The sequence below is a fragment of the Protopterus annectens genome, chromosome 12.part0, assembly GCF_019279795.1.
Source record: "Protopterus annectens isolate FY-2018-M chromosome 12.part0, PAN1.0, whole genome shotgun sequence".
Taxonomy (NCBI): domain Eukaryota; kingdom Metazoa; phylum Chordata; order Ceratodontiformes; family Protopteridae; genus Protopterus; species Protopterus annectens.
The window spans coordinates 137938431-137958495 of NC_056746.1; the positions used below are offsets into that span (position 1 = coordinate 137938431).

Sequence of the window (20065 nt, forward strand, 5' to 3'; positions counted from 1 at the left end):
GCGTTAGCTGGCTTCTGGGAACTGAGGGTCCCAGTATCCGAAGGTACAAGTGACACACCCAAGCCCAAAGGAGCTACACCTAGCCCCAGTGTTGCAACTGGAGCACAGCTGTAAAAAGCCGAAGATCCAAATGGGAGAAATTAACCCAAAGCAGGAACCACTGACCCTCAACCCAAAAACTCTGGTTCAAGTCCACAGAGCCAAGACGTAGTCAGTCAATAAGACCAAGGAGCGAGTCAGAGCCAAAGATGGGCGAGCTGTCAGATCCAACCCTGATAGTGGGAAGACAGCCAGGCCTGAAGATATTGAATCTGAGAGGCCAAGGGAGGAAGCCAGATAGAGCTGAAGGTCCAGAAATTGGAATGAAAGGGATAAGGCCCAAATGCCTCAGTCTGCATAAAGGATCTCATTAGCTATTCCAAGTAAAAAGCTTTACTACTGCCCACCTGCTTCAATGACTGATGGATGAAGCCACCGATTGGGGCCAGGAGGATAATTTCAAAGAGGACAAAGCCATCTGCCAGATCAGAGCTGGGGAGACTTGGAACCAGGGTGGTAAAGGAGACTAATCTGGTGACAGTTCTAGCATGGTAGATGTAGAAAAAGAGGAAGCTATCCTACCTGAAGGAAGAGGCTGGGCAAGCTCAGAGCCAGTGACAGCCTTACTGCTCGGCTCCGAGGCAACAAGGGGACACAAAACTCGTGGGACTTTGGGTCAGGTGCGACCAAGGAAAAAGGACCCGGGACAGAAGCACAGGAGGAACTTTTTTGATCCCCTTGGACAATATGGAGTCCAGAGATCAAAGCTCATCAGACCCGACCTCTGAGGTTGTGGTAGAGGCAGAAGAAGCTGGTGAAAGGCCAACTTGGCCGGATGCTTGTTAATTGGCCTAAACCCAAAACCCTCACAAATAGAACATGCAGAGTCCAGGTGTGATACGCCAAACAATGAACACAATGATCATGTGCATCCTGCAACGCCAACTTGCACCCACAGGCAATGCATTTCTTAAAACCTTTCCCCATTAGCAAAACACACCAAGTCAAAAACCCGCAAAAACAGAATACTTACAATTATGCTACTATAACTATGCTAAACCCCAAGCCAGTAACTAAACAAGATAACAAACACACTACTACAAAGATGATAACAAAAGGTGAGAAGCCTTCCTAAAGAAAAAACCCTGTACAACTACCTATCACACATAATGCTTCCTAAGGTAAAACTAAATAAAGGGTAAGGGATAGCAAAACACAAGACCAAAAAAGCAGTACAATACACTTTCCAAAAGGATAAGCTGAAGTGGAGCTAGATCGAGCGGCTGACTGGAATAGCATCAAGCCAGACCTGGGGAGTAGGGTGAGGAGTAGGGGATGTGGGAAATGGAGGCACAGCCTGGAGAGTTCTAAGTATGAAGGACTCAGCCACTATCAGATCCAATAACCAACAGGTTGAAACTAGACTGAGCAAGACAACACTGAATCCCAATTTCCTAACAAGGAAGGAACAAACTTGCTCAGATTTTCGGATGCCTTTTGTCTTATCTGAGTAATAACTGAGCCGTCCATGTAAATCCAAGTTATGTAGCACCTTCTCACTGGCAGAATTTAGGGAAAGAAAAAGTGAGGGAAGACTGACTCCAGGACAAATCATTAACCATCCTGGGCTTAAAAGAAGGAGTAGTACAAAGAGACACCCTTGCCCTTGTGAACAACTAAAAAAGAAGGAACTGCCATGAGGACTTGGGAGTTCAGAAACTCTGTTGGCAGAGTTAAAGGGCACCAATGATACAGTCTTTCAAGTACAATGCTGCAGCAGGGAAGAAAAGCCAGGCTCAAAACGGGACGGAGTAATTTTTCAAGAATAAAATCAAGGTCCCAAACAGGAGGAATAGGCTTTCTTGGAGGCCTGATATGAAGGGCACCTTCTAGGATTTGTTTGACTTCAAAACTAGAAGCCAACAGTGGACTCAAAGGCAGACAGGCAGAAATGGCTGACAAATGAGTTTTAACAGAATATGCCAAACCAATATAAAGTAATTCACACAAATAAGGACCAGAGAACCCCCCCCCCCCCCCGAAAAAGGGACCTGGTCATGCTTGAGACACCAAGTAGAACATCACTTCCATTTAGCCATATAGGATTTTCTAGTAATGGGTTTCCTTGGCTCCTGCAAGACCTGAAAGTATGTCCTCAGAAAAGTGGTGCCTAAAAGGAATCAAAACCCTATCACCCTAAGTGTCAGTAAAGTGTGGGCAAGTTATGGTGAGTAAGAGATCCCTTGTTTTGTGTGAGAAGATCCACCCTCTAAGGCAAATCATGATAACTGCCCCTAGCCAGATGAAAGAGAAGGGGGAACCAGTGCTGAGTGAGCCAAAAGGGTGTCACCAGCAATATTGTGGATGTGTCCGTGTGTCCATATGATTTGTGCAAGACCCTGAATAGAGGAAGTGGTGAATAGGCATACAGGAACATCCCCTTCCAAGAGGAAGACATGATATCCACCTTCCAAGCCACAAAAGAAGAAACTCCGGAACAGAACAGAGGAAGTTGTCCATTTAGAGGCAGGGCAGAAATATCTACTTCAGAAGTACCCCACCAATGAATAATGTCCAGAAACGCCTCTGTGTGAACCATCCATGTGTGAAGATGTGTCCCGGACCTGCTCAGAGATTCTGCCACTAGATTGTGCTCTGAAACCATTAAACCATCTGAAGAACCAAGTGATGGTGGATTGTAAGTGTAGATTCTGAGGCATGAGTTGCTGAGCAGGGGCTTGAATCAGATCATCATCCAGATAAGGGAAAATATGGATTTCTTGAAGTCTGAAAGCTACCTCTGGGGCCAGGCATTTGGTAAATACCCTTGGAGATGTGATGATGAGAGAACGACACAGAGAAATATAAACACTTTCTGAAGAGGGTGAATAGGAATACGAAGGTAGGTGCCTTCAAATCAAAGGGGACTAGAAAAGCAAGGGGAATCAAAACAGGGAAATAAGTCTGAAGAGACAACATAATGAAGGAAGGAACCTAGAGAAAAATGTTGAGGTAAGACAGATCTAGAATGGGCATCCACGACTCCTCCCGTCCTGGAAACCCGAAACACTCTGGATTAAAAAACAGCTCCCTGTTGAGATAAGGGAGTGGGTTTTATGGTTCCCTGTTCCACCAGATCTCAAAGCACCAAAAGAAAATGAAGCTGGCAAGGGGGAGGTTGACAGACCAGAAAATGAGAAGCAACTTCCAAGCCTTGAAGCAACTGTGATGGATGATGGAGAGAACGCAGTTGTCTGTGGTACCTGCTGCCAAAAAGGGGAAGGAAAGAGCTAGCCTGAGGGAGAGAGTAACCTGGCTAAGGGGAAGGGCAGGCTGTATGCCACACTGAGGCAGATTTATCAGGTAAGAGGGGTTCTGACCTCTCAAACTCCGAGTGGGTTTATCTACGAAAGTCTACTTAGAAACCCTCTTACCTCTAGCAGATTGTCTAGGTTGTCTATAAATAAAAGATTTTGAAGGATAGTTCCTTTGGAACCTAGGTACAGGAGAAAAAATGTTTGCGTATTGTATAACTTTGCCCTTATCCTGCAAGGTTGTAAACAATTCTACAACATGAGTGCAAAGCATTTGGTTATTTGAGGAAGAATCTAAACATTTGGTCTTAATGTCTTCAAGTAAATCCTGCAGACACAGGCAGGAATATCTTCTCATGACAGAACTAGATGCAGGTGACCTAGAGGAGGCATCTGCCGCATTTAATGGAATGGTAGACCTCCTGAGAGGCATAACTCAGCAGAGGGAGCAGGCAGAAGTTTTACTGTCTGAGTCAGGCAAGTCAGACCCCCCCCCCCCCCCCACAACCAGCTGAGACAGAGGAGCCAGGATACACATCTAGCCATGTGGGTCTGATACTTAATGGCCCTAAAAGCCATGGTAGCAGAAGTACATACTTTCCCTCCATACCTCTCTATAGCACAGCTGTCCTTGTCAGAAGGCAGAAACGTGGAAGAGGAAAAGCAATTTGGATGGCTTATCTGTGGACATGGAAATCAGAAGTGGGATACGATGATAGGCTTTTATACAAATACTTATGATCATCAAGAATTTTCTAAAATCTAACTGGATTTTTAGGGGGCGGAGGCTGAATGTCAGGAGCCTAAGACTCTGTTGTAAATGTGCTCAATAAGATAGCAAGGATTGGAGGGAGCCCAGATGGTCTGGGCGAATCCATTTACAAAAGTTCATAATACCTTGTCTGAACTTCAGATACTTGTGAACAAACCTATTTAGTGTGTTCCATTATATGAACCACTGTATCCCCAAAAGATAATGCCTCAAAGGGAAAGCCAGGAGACAATGAATCTTCTTCATCGGACCCAAAGTCCAAAGGAGAGTAGATTTGTGAGGAGTAAGCTAAGGATTCCTCACCAAAGTCCAACACTTCATCACAGGAAGCAGAATTTGTTATTTTAGATGGGGTGCTTTCAGAGCCGTAAGGGAATTAACAGCCCGTGAGTAAAGTCCTACCACACTCTTAGAGCATTCTTAACTACAGTAGCCTTATAATTGTTTTCAGTTTCTTTTTTAAAGAAACATCTGCCTTGACAAATTTAGGAGGGTCAGAGTCCTGTCTGGATTCAATAAGGGTACCCAGGCACCTCTTCCCCAACTAAAATATGGGAAACCTACCTAGGTTCTTCAGATATAATCAGCTGTGGTTCCCCGTTAATGTCTGCACCAGAAGTATGTACAGCCTCAGCGGACATGTGAGTAGGCAGTTCCACGTTGGCCTCCAAATGGGTCACTGCAGAGGAACTGTCGGCACCAGGCGATTTTCTTGTTATTCATCCACCGCAAGAGAGATGTCCAGTGAAGGCTGGACAGCCACAGATTCAAATTGTGCTCTTTTAGCTTTTTTCTATAGAGACGGCTGAACGTTGGGACAGGCGGATTCAGCCATACTACCCTGAGTCAGTAACTTCAGACAGTAGCTTTCCAGATTAATAGAAAAGTAAGACAAAATTTGGGTGCGTCTTAGGGACAAAGCCTGATATCACACCGAGTATGGTTGTGCACAGCACCCAAACAAAAAAGGCACTTTTAGTGTCTGCCTTTACAGGGAATCTGCCTCCCACACATACATTTCCCTTTCCTGGATAACATGAACACAAAATCTAAGGAAAAAATAAGAAAGAAAGGGACCCCAGCAGGGCACTTATTTGTATCACTAGAAGAGCCAGCTTGATGAAAGCACAGTTTTGTACCTACCATAAATGTAGATGTTCGAGTGCTCATACAGCTGCAGTCATAACAGATCAGTTAATCCTGCTGTCAGGCGGATCCTCGGTCGGCCGAATTCCAAAGTCTAGGTCCGGCGTCGGTTGTCGTCGCTTCCTCCCTGACGTCAGTGCGGCAGGGGAATAAAAGCGGCAACCGACGCCATTTTCTTCAGTTTTTCTTGCCCCAGATGTCAGGTGCCCCCAGAAGGAAGGCAAACATAATATTATGCAAAAATGCAATGTTGATAAATCAAAAAACAGTAGTTGCAAGCAAATACACCATAAAAGAGTACCCCAAAAGGTTATATGAAAAGGGTTTGTCATAAGGCCTAAGAGGGGTTGGAGAGAGGGAAACCTGGACTGCAGCTGTATGAGCACGCGAACATCTACATTTATGGTAGGTACAAAACTGTACTATGTTCATCGTGCATACAGCTGCAGTCATAACAGATGGGTAGAATCCCAAAGCTAAGTAAGGGTGGTAGGCACTAAGTGAAACTAGGAGGGGCTAGGATGCCCTGCAGGACTGCTGTGGCAAAGCCCGCTCTAGATTTAGAGTATAGTGGGAGGTGATAGTATTTGGAGAAAGTGTGCACTGAACTCTAGGTGGCTGCTTCCAAAATATCCTTGGTAGGGACCCCCCTGAGGAAGGCTGCAGAGGTAGCTGTGGCTCTGGTGGAGTGGGATCTGATGCATCCAGGCACAGTTTTTCCATGAAATGAGTAACAAAAGCGTATGCAGTGGGCTATCCATTTTGAAATTGTCTGTTTGGAAATAGCCTTTCCTTGAGCACCTGCAGCATAGGACACACAGAGTTGCTCAGATTTCCTGAATGGCTTTGTCCTGTCCAAATAATAACGAAGTTGTCTGTGAATGTCCAAGGAATGTAGTAGTCTTTCCCCTTTGTTTTGTGGATTAGGATAAAAGGTAGGTAAGTGGATAGTCCGATTCAAAGCTACACTGGATACTACCTTTGGCATAAAGGTAGGGTTGGTTCGTAAGGAAACTCTGTCCTGATGGAAAATGATGAATGGTTGCACAGCCATGACGGCCTGTAGCTCCAAAACCCTGCGAGCTGAAATAATAGCCAGAAGAAAGGCTGTTTTCCATGACAAGTACTGTAACTCTGATGAAGAAGCTGGCTCGAAGGGAGGAAGGGTCAGGTTTTCCAATATAAAGTTGAGGCCCCAAGCAGGGACTGGTAGTTTCCTTGGGGGTTTTATATTCTTTGCCCCTCTGAGGAGCTGCCTTAAGAGAGGATGAGAGAATAAAGGAGGATCTGTGTTGTATTGTGCAGAAATGGCTGAAGCGTGGATCTTGATGGAGGAGAAGGAAAGTCCATAGTTTAACATCTCAGCTAGGTACTGTAAAATTTGAGGTATATTTATTACCCAAGGATTCTGTCCCTTCTTTGATTCCAGGCACAAAATCGTTTCCATTTGGCGGAGTAGGCCTTTCTAGTAGAAGATCTTCTGGCCTCCAAGAAGACATCCTGCACCTCCTTGGAGAGGAGAAACTGTTGGGAAATCAAGGAATTCTCCATGCAGCTAGATTTAGAGTTTTGAGATGGTTGTGAAGGGTTTTGTAGTTGTGCTGGGACAACAGAAGAGGGACTAGAGGTAGGATCCATGGTGGGGAATATGTCAGGCTCTTCAGGAGCGGATACCAGTGTTGCCTTGGCCAGTTTGGAGCAATGAGAATCATTTTCGGCCTCTCTGCTTTGGCTTTTAATAGAACTTTGGGCAGCAGACGAAGAGGCGGGAAGACATAGACTGCCAATGTTGCCCAATTGAAGGAAAGTGCGTCCACTTTCCAGGCCTGTGGATGATAGGTCCTTGAACAAAATTTTTTCAACTGGCAATTTCTGTGGGTAGCAAAGAGATCTATGTCTGGCTGTCCCCACGCCTGAGTTATCTTTGTGAAAATTTGAGGATGCAACTTCCATTCGTGTGGATCTGTCATATTTCTGCTTAGGTTGTCTGCCAGTGTGTTTTCCTTCCCTGGCAGGAATTGTGCCTGTAGTTGAATTTTCAATTCCATTGCTGTGTTCCATAGGGTCATGGCTTGCCTGCACATGGGGTATGAATGAGTTCCTCCCTGTTTGTTTATGTACCACATCACTGTGGTGTTGTCTGTCCTTATCAATAGCTGGCCTGGCTGCAGTAGGTCTTTGAAGGTCATAATAGCCTTTTGCACGGCTAGCATTTCCTTTTGGTTGATGTGAAGGAGCTTCTCTTTTCGTGCCCATTTTCCCTGAATGCACTGATCTGTCATGTGTGCTCCCCAGGCGTAGTCTGAGGCGTCTGTTGTGATGATTTGAGTTGCTTGAGGTACACAGAAAGGAAGACCTGTGTTTCTTTGGCAAGCTTGAGCCCACCACATAAATTCCTTTTGAAGGCATGGAATGAGTGGTATAATTGCTTCCAAGATGTGGCTGGGTTGAGACCATAACTTTTTTAGGTACCATTGAAGTTTCCTCATATGCAGCTTTGCACATGGGATAAGTAGGATGCAAGATGCCATGAATCCCAGAGCCTGCAGGACTTTCCTTGCAGTTAGCCTGGTGTAAGTTGCCATTTTTCTGAAGTATTGAAGACAGTTGCCCTTGCTTGTCTGGCGTGAGGTAGGCCATCTGGGTGGTTGTATCCAAGTTGGCACCCAGGAAAATTATTTGTTGAGAGGGTATTAGTTTTGATTTCTTTCTGTTGACTGTGTATCCCAGGAAGTTCAACAGTTTTATTACAAACGCCAGGTGCTGCAGTAGTATGTCCTTGCTGTCTGCTTGGATCAGGCAGTCGTCCAGATATGCATAGATTTGTATCCCTTGTAGTCTGCAGAAGGCGATTACTGATGCCAGGCATTTCGCAAACACTCTGGGCGCAGTAGATAAGCCAAAGGGCAATGCAGAGAATTGGTAATGGGTTGAACCTGCAAGAAATCTGAGGCATCTTCTGCAATCTTGTCTGATAGGGACATGCAGGTATGCCTCCTTGAGGTCCAATGTTACCAGCCAAGACTCCTTGCCCAGCATGGGAAGAAGCTGCTGCAATGTGAGCATCTTGAATTTTGGCACCTGTAGATATGTGTTTAGGATGGATAGGTCTAAGATAGGTCTCCAATCTTTGTCTTTCCTTGGTACCAGGAATAGTCTGGAATAAAACCCTTGACCTTGTTCTTTTGCAGGTACCTCTTGAATTGCTTTCATGTCCATGAGAGCTGAAATTTGTTTTTGTGCCTCTGCCCTTTGATTTTGTGGCAGGTTTGGCATGCCTCTCATTTTTGGAGGGGTGTGAAAGTGGAACCTGTAGCCTCTGTCTAGAATATCCAGAATCCATTTGTCTTTTCTAACAATATGCCAATTTTTTGAGAATAATGTCAGTTTTCCACCCAAAGGTGCTGCCATTAAAGCTTTGCTTGGCAGGTGTAGGGGGGAGTCATTGTGTCTGTTTTCTAAAAAACTGTGATCTATCTTCTCTACCTCCTGGGGTTGGTGCTTGCCACTGACTGGCTCTGAAAGATCATTGAGGTTGTCCTCTACCCCTTGGACGCCTGTATCTGCCCCTTTGAGGTCTGTCCGTGGCTGGAAAGGACCAATTTTTTTGAAGGCCAGTTTCTACTGAAACGTGGAGGCTGTACCTGCAGGAAATCTTTCACTGTTTGCATTGATTTCGCTTTTTCCTCCATTTTCTTTAGCACTTCCTCTGCTTTAACACCAAACAATACATCTTTTTGAAGAGGTGCATCTAATAATTTAGCTTTGACATGATCTGGTAAGGTCTGCTTTTTGAGCCAAGAATGCCTACGTATAACAGACCCCATAACAGCAGCTCTACATGAGGCCTCTAAAGCATCAAAACCACACTGCAAGGTATGTTTCCCCACTTGCTCTGCACCATGCAACAAATCCTGCAACTCTTTTAAATCTGGTTGTTCTGGTTGTGTCATTTTGCTTTTCAGCTGAGATATCAAAAACTGTTGATACTTTAACATATGGAACTGACAGTTTAATGCCCGCATGGTTAAAGTGGCCGAGGTGTACACCTTTTTCCCCCACCTTTCTAAAGATCTGGAATCTCTCTCTGAAGGTAATGGGTTTTTAGCAGTAGAGGCCTTAATTCCCTTGGGACCCTGTGAAATAGTTTCTGGGTCAGCAGTATGGCTTTTAAATAGGAACTGGTGAGAATCAGGAACCCGGTAATACCTGTCTGGTTTAACAGGAGCTGGAGGCAAAGAATCAGGATTAAGGCTGGCTTCTGTGTACACATCATCCAATAAGTATAAAACAGGAGGGATAGCCAGAGGCCTATGCTGGGGGAGCAGAAGAAATTCCCTGAGCCTTTTCTTGGAATCTGAGTAATCTTGGCCTTCCCAGTGAAAGTGTTTCCTCAATGTATGCAGGGTTTCCCCAAAAGAGAAATCCTCAGGGGGGAGACCGAGGGAATAGACTCCTCTGCATCAGAGTCTTCGAATGGAGAATAGGCACACTCCTGGTCCTCAGATAGTTTTGAGGTGATAGAAGCTTGATCTGAGGAAGGGTAGTCTTCCTCTAATCTGGGCCTTTTGTCAGAGGGGGGTTGAGAACCCCTGATAAGAGTAATCAAATCCTCAGCCATTTTAAGCATCTGTTTTTTTAGGCATGGTGCCTTGAGAGGGTGTCTGAGGAACCTGTTTTTGGTTTTCATGGCTGTTTTAGATTTAGTGAAGGCTTTAATAGAGTAGGAGGAAGGCCTGAAGACCCCTTGAGAAATGGCAGGCCTGTCTAAATTCTGAGTTTCCCCGCCAGGAGTGGCGTCGGTATTTGTAGTAGGAATGGGGGCCGAGGAGCCTGCGACCTCGGGTACTGAAGACACCGGTAATGCAAAGTCATCGGTACTAAGGGGCTGCGTAGGCGCCTCACTGAGTACCAGGGAACCGGTAGTCGGCCTTAGGGTGGTATCAGTAGGTGGTGCGGACCTTGTATGCCGGTACTTATCTTTGCGTTTTTTGCTCAAAACTGGAGTCTGAGTATCCGACGACATAATATAATTAAATTTTTTGCCAAAAAAGTGAAGGGCAAACTCCGCCAGACGCTTAATAGTGTGTTTGTTGAATCTATCACTAAAATGGCAGGCCGAGACGTCGTGATCTGGGCCTAAGCAAGGTATACAATAAGAGTGAAAATCCTTATGCAGAATTTGCTTCCCCCATGAAATGCAATTATTAACTTTGTCTGACATCGGACTGAGGCAAGAAAAGTTTCCCCAACGGGGTACTTAGCTTTCAAGAAGACTTCGGCTGAAATACTTTCGTAAATCTCAGGAGCTGGCCGACCGGCACTTGCGAACTGCTTCTGCTTCGGGCACCGCGCGGCAAGAAAGACTGAAGAAAATGGCATCAGCTGCCTCTTTTATACCCCTGCCGCACTGACGTCAGGGAGGAGGCGACAGCAACCGAAGCCGGACCAAGACTTTGGAACTGTGGCCGACTGCGGGACTGCCTGACGGCAGGATAACCCAAGTGTAATGACTGCAGCAGTGTAACACGATGAACATCTTAACAATATTATTCAATCTAACATTCAAAGCGAGGCAGTCACATACAAGTCCGTCAACACTGTTGTGGAAGCAGATGAAGTGGTTAATTATCCAACAGAATTTTTGAATTCACTCTGCCAGGGATGCCACCGCACGTACTGCAACTGAAAATCGGCATGCCAATTATCATGTTGCGAAATATCAACCAGCCAAAGCGTTGCAACGGCATGTCGCTTGCAGTAAAAAAAATTAATGAGCAACGTCGTAGAAGCATCTTGACAGGAACTTTCAAAGGTGAAGATGTCCTCATTCCTCACATTCCTAGGATTCCAACGGATATGCAATTTCAATTTAAGAGATTGCAATTCCCAATTCAATAGGCGTTTGCAATCACCATCAACAAAGCTCAGGGCCAATCTTTAGAATTGTGCTGTTTAGATCTACACATGGATTGCTTCTCACATGGACAATTATATGTTGCGTGTTCTAGAGTCGGCAAACCAGACAATCTCTATATCTGCAAAGAAAATGGAACAACAAAAAATATTGTATACCCACAAGCATTGTGAAATTAAACATATTAGAAATGTGTGCTTTCTCTTTTCTTTCTTTTCCATTTAACCAGACTGAGCCTACAGCAACGCGTGGCCGGGTACAGCTAGTGTATATATATATATATATATATTTATATATACATATATATATTTATATATATATATATATATATATATATATATATATATATATATATATATATATATATTTATTTATATATATATTTATTTATATATATATATATATATATTTATATATATTAGATCTACTTTCCATCAACGAAAGTACAATCCATCAAATTGCACTTACCCACACAATATCCACCGAAACTGCCTTTTAATGATACAACAAACTGACAAATTCCTTTCCCAGGGAAAGGAACCACTGGACCACCATGGGGAACTGTGCCCTCTCCCCATGTAGTACGATCTCAGAGTTGGTATATTTAAGTAGGGGACAAAGCCTCCCACTTTGGTGAGCTCTCTCTCTTTCCGTTGTGTGTTGTTTGTTTGGTGGTCCAGTGGTTCCTTTCTTTGAGAAAGGAATTCAGCAGTTCATTGCATCGTTAAAAGACAGTTTCGTCAGACAGTGAGCAGGTAAGTGTAATTAGATGGATCGTACTTTTAACAGAAAATAGATCCATATACACACACACACACATATATTTATATATATATATATATATATATATATATATATATATATATATACACACACACACACATACACACAGATTCACTTCATAATCTCGAAATACTGAAATCTCGAATTTTAGTATCTCGAGACCATGAAGCCGAAAATCCAAAAACCCGAAACCCCAGAAACGCAAAATTTAAAATCACGACTTCTGCACTAAACATACCGCAGACACAAACGCAAACATACACCTCCCTTAACATACACAAACACCTACCCTATATACAAGCAGGGGGACAAGCACCCCCCTACTTAAATATACTAACTCCGAGGTCACACTACACAGACAAACAGACAAAAACACCACCACACAAGCTACACTTCCCTCGCACACACACATCACACTAACAAAACACAAACACACAAACTAAAGCCCCTACCCAAAACCCGTAAAACACAAACACTTACCTACATCTCCAACCACCCACTAACACACCGCAACACCAGAACCACTAATTTAAAATCTCTGGGGTTTTGGTATTCTGCAGTTTCGCCCTTCTGGTCTCAGGCTACTGAAATTCCAGATTTCAGTAGTTCGAGATTCTGAAGGGAACCCATATATACATATATATGTATGTATGTATATATCATAAGGAGTTAGCGAGACACCTCATGGAGGAATCTGAATAAGTCTGATAAGCCTCATATGCAAAGCCATGGAAGGACTTATGGAATCAATCAGGACAGAAGAAACCTCCAAACACTAGACCCAGCTCAGTTTGCATTTAACAAGGGCAGGTCATGCTTACCCAGCATGGTGGATTTTTTTTGAAAAAGTCACCAAGGCAATAAATGAAAGCAAAATGCTACACATCGCACATCTCTACCTGACCAATGCTTCTGACATCAATCCCTACTCAAGCAAAGTAACTGGGAATGAACTCTTATGTCACCTGCTGAGTTACCAGTTGGCTCACAGAAAGAACGTAGATAATCAAAATAGGGGAATTTACCTCCACAAAGAGACCAGTCATTAGTGGAGTCTACCAGGGCTCTGTGCTGGGGCCTCTCCTTTTGTGAGGTAAAAGTTAACACCCAAGAGCTCTGACTAAATTTGCAGATGACTGCAAGCTAGTATAATTCCCAAATGACTTGCAGGAATGCTCGTCTCATATAAATAACTGGTGTCAAAATCATGGTCTGAAACTAAATGCCAAAAAATACATTACTGTTTCCTTTTGGGGAGTCATATGTTCCAGGGAACTACCACACTGACAATACACCCCTAAAATTTACCCAATTGTTTGGGATTTGGGAACTTATGTGGACTGTGATCTTAACTTTTGACCAACATGTCTACTGTCGTAAGAAGGTCCTTCTATACTGTACAGATGACAAACAGATGATAAACAAAGGGATTGTGTCTAGATCTAGGGATGTCATTGTCATAGTTTACCCTCATTAGGCCAATCACTGAATATAATGCCCCCCACTGGCATGTATCTGTCTAGACACATACAACAACTCAAACGACCACAATGATGCCACACTAAAGTGATACAAGGCCTAAACGTGTCCTACCTTGACCAATTCAAAGCCCTATCACTATACTCTGTATCTTACAGACTGCTAAGAGGTGACCTGCATTTGGCATACAAGGCATCCTCTAATCCATTACTGATGGGTTTACTGCACATTAGCAAGTCAAACAGCATGAGAAATTATTGGTCTAGGAATCTAAACCTCTTCTGCAACGTCAACCGAATGGTTTGGAGGGACAGGTATATTTTGCAGAGGATACTGCTGCTATGGAACAATCTCCCCACCCACATAAAACAGAGTTCATCCCTATCCATTTTCAAGCATAACTTAGATCTATGGATGGGAAACAGAAGAGACTGCTTCCTGTACTACTAATGGACAGAGACTACTCCTAAATGCTTTATCCCATGCATCGGCCCCCTCAAATTATCTATGCTACTGCCACGTTATTCTCTTTAGGGATAATACACAATTATTAGCCTCACCCATCCCATGGTCAATCTATAACTAAATGGGATATGTTACTTTGAGCACAGGGAAAAGGGAAACCAGCCAGGCTTAAAAATGGCCCGCCAAGGACAGCTAGTCTAGCACTTACCTACGAACCTATGAAGACAAGCCACCAAGTGAATCTTCTAATTTTTTCTCCCTAATCGAAGTCTAAACTGTACAGTGACTCTTGCTGAAAGAAACAAGTGAACAGTAGTTCTGCTTCTTCAGGAGTTGGCTGTCTAGGAGAAACTATAATAGCACATTAACAGACTTTGTGTCATAACATTCTTTTAAAGGTATCAAGACATGATGCATTCTAAAACTTCACCACCACCAGAAGAACTTCAACAGCAATATCTGAAGCTATTGGAAGAAACTCCAAATAAGTATTCAGTAGAAGGGCATCCCATACTGGTAGGATGTTCCACAGAAGTAAGGACGTACTGGCTGAAACTGTCGAGAACATTTTTGAAATAACTGATAAGATTAAGGATGCAAATCTGAAATCAATATCAGTCAAACAGCATAGTTAGGGTGAAGCAAAAGCAGCAGTCAACCCGGGTGTAAGTGTTAGCAGCATGACTCACCTGGGTGTAAGGGTTAGGCAGCATCACTCACCCGGGTGTAAGTGTTAGGCAGCATGACTCACCCGGGTGTAAGTGTTAGGCAGCATGACTCACCCGGGTGTAAGTGTTAGGCAGCATGACTCACCCGGGTGTAAGTGTTAGGCAGCATGACTCACCTGAGTGTAAGGGTTAGGCAGCATCACTCACCCGGGTGTAAGTGTTAGGCAGCATGACTCACCCAGGTGTAAGTGTTACGCAGCATGACTCACCCGGGTGTAAGTGTTAGGCAGCATGACTCACCTGGGTGTAAGGGTTAGGCAGCAGGACTTCCCCCAGGTGTAAGGGTTAGAGGCAGCACAACTGGCAGAGGTCACATGGTCTTCAGTGCTTTACTGGCTTTAGCATTGTGTGTGTGGCAGGCATAAAATGTGTAGCAAGCAATTTGCTACAGTTTAAAAAAAATGAGCTTTTTTTGCTCATCAACTTAAAGATGATGACGGGGGGGGGGCAGATTAGCTATCAACTCCTCTGCAATCAAGTACTACTAGAACAGCCTTAGCTGACTTTATACAAATTCAGTAACCATGTAAGCATACCAGCATAAACAGTAGAATAAAACAGTGTCAATAACAAAACAATGTTCAGCCATGGACAACAAAATGAAATGGAGAGCAAAGGCTGCAAACATATTGTGGAAATATAAAAGAATACTATCTGGAATAGTAATCCAGTCCACGAGCACACAATTTGGCCAGAAGCTCTAGAAACCTGTGTTCAAAACTGTCAAGTGCTGTTAAATGGCTGACAAGTGTGAGATGGACAGAGCACATAATGTTAGCTCTTCCTTATCCCCGGGGGATCTTGGTACATACAAGTCTGGGGGAGGTGGTGCAGGGTGGCTAATCCGCCCCTTTACAAAAACAAAAGTTGTTTGCCAAAGGTAGTTTTGACAAATGGTTCACAGACAACAACTCAACATGAATCTGTGCCATCTATACCCTTATAATGTGAGGGAGTCCCTGGAGCTCAGTATTACAGACTGTGAATAGGCAGATTAATGATGCATGAATGCAAATTAAAGCAAATGTTTGCATCACTGCACATCCAGACACCTCTCCATGTAAAAAGTCTTCCTTTTTGATAAGATGCTAAGCCTGGTTCTCTCTGTCATTACTCCTTCCACCTGTAGTATGGATGCTCACTTGCTAGATTACTACTTGCAGCTCTGCCAGGAATGTTGAACATTGGATGGGTAAAAGACTAAATGGATTAAACAAAAATGCATTTTCTAAAAATAATGTTTTCGACTTTATTAGAGTAATAACTTTTGTCTACCATTTTTGATACAAACCAGCGTGATTGCATGTGAAAGAGAACATCGCAACATGTATCCAGTCTGCCTAAATTCAATTCCAGCTAAATCTTCATCCAGAACTTCAAGCTCTAAGGACTTGTTTTTCCAGCACCATTCATCATGGATAATGCTTGCTGAAAAGAAAAGAAATCCAGGAATGAGAAGCATTAGTTCAGTGTGTCATGACAAGAGGTTACACTCCTTAGAAATGCATGCTTTGGTTACTAAATAGTGCTTCAAATTAAAAAAAAATGTCTTGGAAAGTTGAACTACTGCAGTCATTCACAGTACAATGTATTGTACCAAGTTCTCACAAGCATCTGTGATTTTGTTCACAAACTCTAACTCTGCAGAAAAGGATTCAATAATTAAACAAAAGAACCCTAAAGATCTGCAGTGAGCTATCAACATAACTGTTCCCGGACAGTGATTCTGGTTGATCTGCCATCTGTGCCCACCTGTCTTCTTACTAATGAGATGCTACTTGAATATTCACAAAAGGAGGCATGGTGACATCTCTGTTGATTCTGCAGATTTGGTAAACTAGAGTGTGCCGCTTAGAACAAGATATGTTGCAGGACAGGCATCATCACATGAGAATCTGCCAACATATTCATTGCACAGATACTAATACAATACAAGTTTGTCCAGCTAACTATACTCAATGTTTCTGTAGGACGGACATGTCCTCTGCACCTCACATGTTAGCGACCTGAATCCTTCACACCCTCACTACTTAGTTTATTCTCACTCTTAGGCTGAACAACCTTTTCGTAATATCTTAACACGAAAACATACATGTAGCAGGAATGTAGGCAGTACAAAGGTGTCAACTACTCTTCTATACAGCCTGCAAAAATATCCAGTGCTGTGGTCCTCACTTATGGAAAGATTCCCAAATAAGAGAAAAGGGCAATTACAGACATGTAGTCAAGAGATAGGACCCTGTTTGACTGCAGAAGCAAGTCCTGCCTTGGCCCTAGAAGCGTTGTCTAAATTGTAGTGCTTGCAGGAGGTGTGAACAGAAGTCCAAGTTGCTACTTCCCAAATACCCTGTCTGGTGACCACTCCAATGAAGGCTGCAGTGGTAATCAGTGACTCAAGCAGAGTTGTGTAACAATATGAAATGCAACAAACAAGCCAATTATAGTTTTTTGCTTATGGCTTTGCCCTTCTTTTTTCCCTTTGCTAAGGAAGCAAATAGATCATCAACTTTTCTGAATTCTTTAGTCCTGTGCAACTAAAACCTCAAAGCTCATTAGCTTTTCTGAATTTTAGTTCTCTGCAAATAAAGCCTCAGCTGTCTGTACACATCAAGGGAAACTGAGGATCCTTTCTTCTCCATTTATGGATTTGGAAAGAAAACTGCCAAGTAAATGGCTTGGTTATGAGACTGTTCAGAAACCACAGTAGGCATATAGGAAGGGTATGTACGAAGGGATACCTTATACTGGGGAACACCTATGTCCCACTTGGATAAGGGCAGTTGGTGCCGATCACAGACTCGTACTGCAAATATAGACCATACAACTTGGTCAATAAGGGAACAAGGGTACAACCTGGCTAGGCTTATAAAGACCCTAGGGCCAATAGTCTAATAACCTCCTATGAACCTAAAAAGGGTTCTGTTGACATTAAAGCCTAGGTCTCTGAAATCCTACTAGCATACATAATAGCCAACAAAAACAGCATATTCTCAACTGGAGAGGAGAAGAATCAGTTGGTTCCAAAGATGGCAGGGACAATTTCTGTAAAACATAACTACAAATCTTTCTGCACTCTCCATTTGCAACACCACCTTCTCCTGCTAACTCATCCACTCACCATTTCTCCACTCTACAATTACTATTTTTTCACCCAATACCAACCTAATATTTCGTTGTGTGTGTCTAGAGTTTACTATGCTTCACAACCAACTTAGACTTGAATATAAAAACACACCCTGCAGGTTATTACTATGTAAACATTTTCATTTAATAAAAATTGTGTTTAACTGTGTTATACCTGAACAGCATGTGATGTTTTAAAATATATTTGCTTATTCTTAACTATATGTACCACTGAATACTGTGCGACTGTAATGCCTTTTGGCTTTCTGTACCAATCCTTGTCTATGTACTGTAACTTGATATTTTATATTTTGCTCTGTGGCTTGGGTCATGCCTGAAAAGGGTCTTCAAACTATCACACTTGCCTGGTTAACAAATGCATAAATAAATAAATCTCATGGATGAGCAACCTATTTCCTTGACAGTCTAAGATGCAGGACCCAGTAGAGAAATTGTGTAACAAAATGTGTTGGGGGGGGTTCATGGGTAGGAAGGCTGAAATAGGAGAAGCATGCATAGGTGCACAAAATAAGCCAGTTTTGTAAAGATCTGACAGATACCCCAAAGTCTTAACTATGATGGTTTTGCTTAGGTCTAGGCTCCTGAACAGGCACCAGAGTAAGAATCTTTACCACATTGCTAGGTAATACCACCTTGTTTTTTTTCCCTGATCCTCTCTCATGATCTTCAGCATGTCCTCAGAATACATGTGCCTGTCTGGAATTTGAGAAATCAAAGTTGTCAGTCTTAGTGTAGCCAGACAGAGGTGCAGTAGAGCCCTCTTGATTCAAGTCAGAAGGTCCACATGCCGAGACAACACACTCCATTTTCCCCTTGCCAAGTTACATATGAGAATGAACTAATGTTATCTTAGCACAAAGGTGGATACAAGAATAACTTTTGGCCTTTTATCCTTGACTTCTAGAAGTACCATGGGGATCAATGGTATAGCAGGGAAAGCATAAAGAAGCAGACCTGTCCAATTGAGGAAAAGCGCATCTATTTTCCAAGTTTCTAGAGCTGCTGCTCTGCAACAGAAACGTCTCAGCTGCTTTTTCAGAAGGGAGATTTCTGGCACAGCACACACTGCAGTCAGATCCACTGCGAGTCTGCATAGAAAATACATGTGAGTGAGTTACCCTTGTTTATGTATCACACAATGTTGGCATTATCTGTCATGATTTTGGAGGAGCCCTCTCTGAGCATGTGGCTGAAGGCTTTCAATGTCAGAATAGCACAAAACGACAAAGAAACAGCTGCTTCTTCACAAAAACGAAACCACACAAAAACCAGTAAAAAAAGGTTTATTTCTCTAGCGCCTCGGCCACAGTAAGCCTTCAAGGAATAACTTACTACTGAAAAAAATCAGTATTTATAGCACCAGCTACAATAAATTCTACAAATAATTAAACAATTAAAACTTAAAAAAACTATACATTTAAAGTAACACAATGCATTTAAATTACATACTTCCAACAACAGTCTGTATTTAAACCTTTTGGTATTCAAGTACCATATTTTAAAATACACACACACACACACACATATATATATATATATATATATATATATATATATATATGTATGTATATATATATATATATATATATATATATATATATATACATACATACACACATACATACACACATATATATATATATATATATATATATATATATATATATATATATATATATACACACACACATATATATATATACATATATATAAATATACACACACACACATATATATATATATATATATATATATACACACATACACAAATATGTATTTATTTATTTTATTTATTTTTATTTTACATTTGTTGACCAGGCTAGTCCAGCTGGATCAATATCCATTTTCAGTGGAGGACCGGGGAGAAAAGCTCCACAGATTAAAGCAAGGTAATAGAAAATAAACATGTACAATAAACACTTATGACACAGGCAATGAGCAAAAATACAAAGATATTAGTCCAGGTCAGGTAATACAAATCTAAGAAAAAAAACAAATACCAACTACGTAATAAGTAAGGCATTGACTACTTTCAGTACAAAATAAGGAGGGTGGGATTATTACGTAGTTCAAAATGTAATACATACTTATAAAAACATTAATTGTAACAAAAATTTTTTTTTTTTTTTTCATACATGAGAACAGTAGTAACAATAAAATCAAGTCATTTGTGATCAGAGAGAAACATCGCAGTGTTGAATAAAGAAATATGATAGTAGAAAGATGAAAGTAGGTTAGTCAGGATTGGTACAAGAGCAGAGCCTGAAATTGTTCAGAT

At 42.3% G+C, this 20065-nt stretch overlaps 1 protein-coding gene across 2 annotated transcripts in view; it reads right to left on the reverse strand.

Moving 5' to 3' along the window:
• LOC122816397 (nodal modulator 1-like) overlaps positions 1–20065 on the reverse strand; it is an 877949-nt gene that overhangs the window by 571411 nt on the left and 286473 nt on the right. For both annotated transcript variants that reach the window (XM_044089153.1, XM_044089155.1), the window contains exon 15: positions 15935–16071. In XM_044089153.1, coding sequence (XP_043945088.1) covers positions 15935–16071 — 137 coding nt within the window. The remainder of the gene's footprint in view (positions 1–15934; positions 16072–20065) is intronic.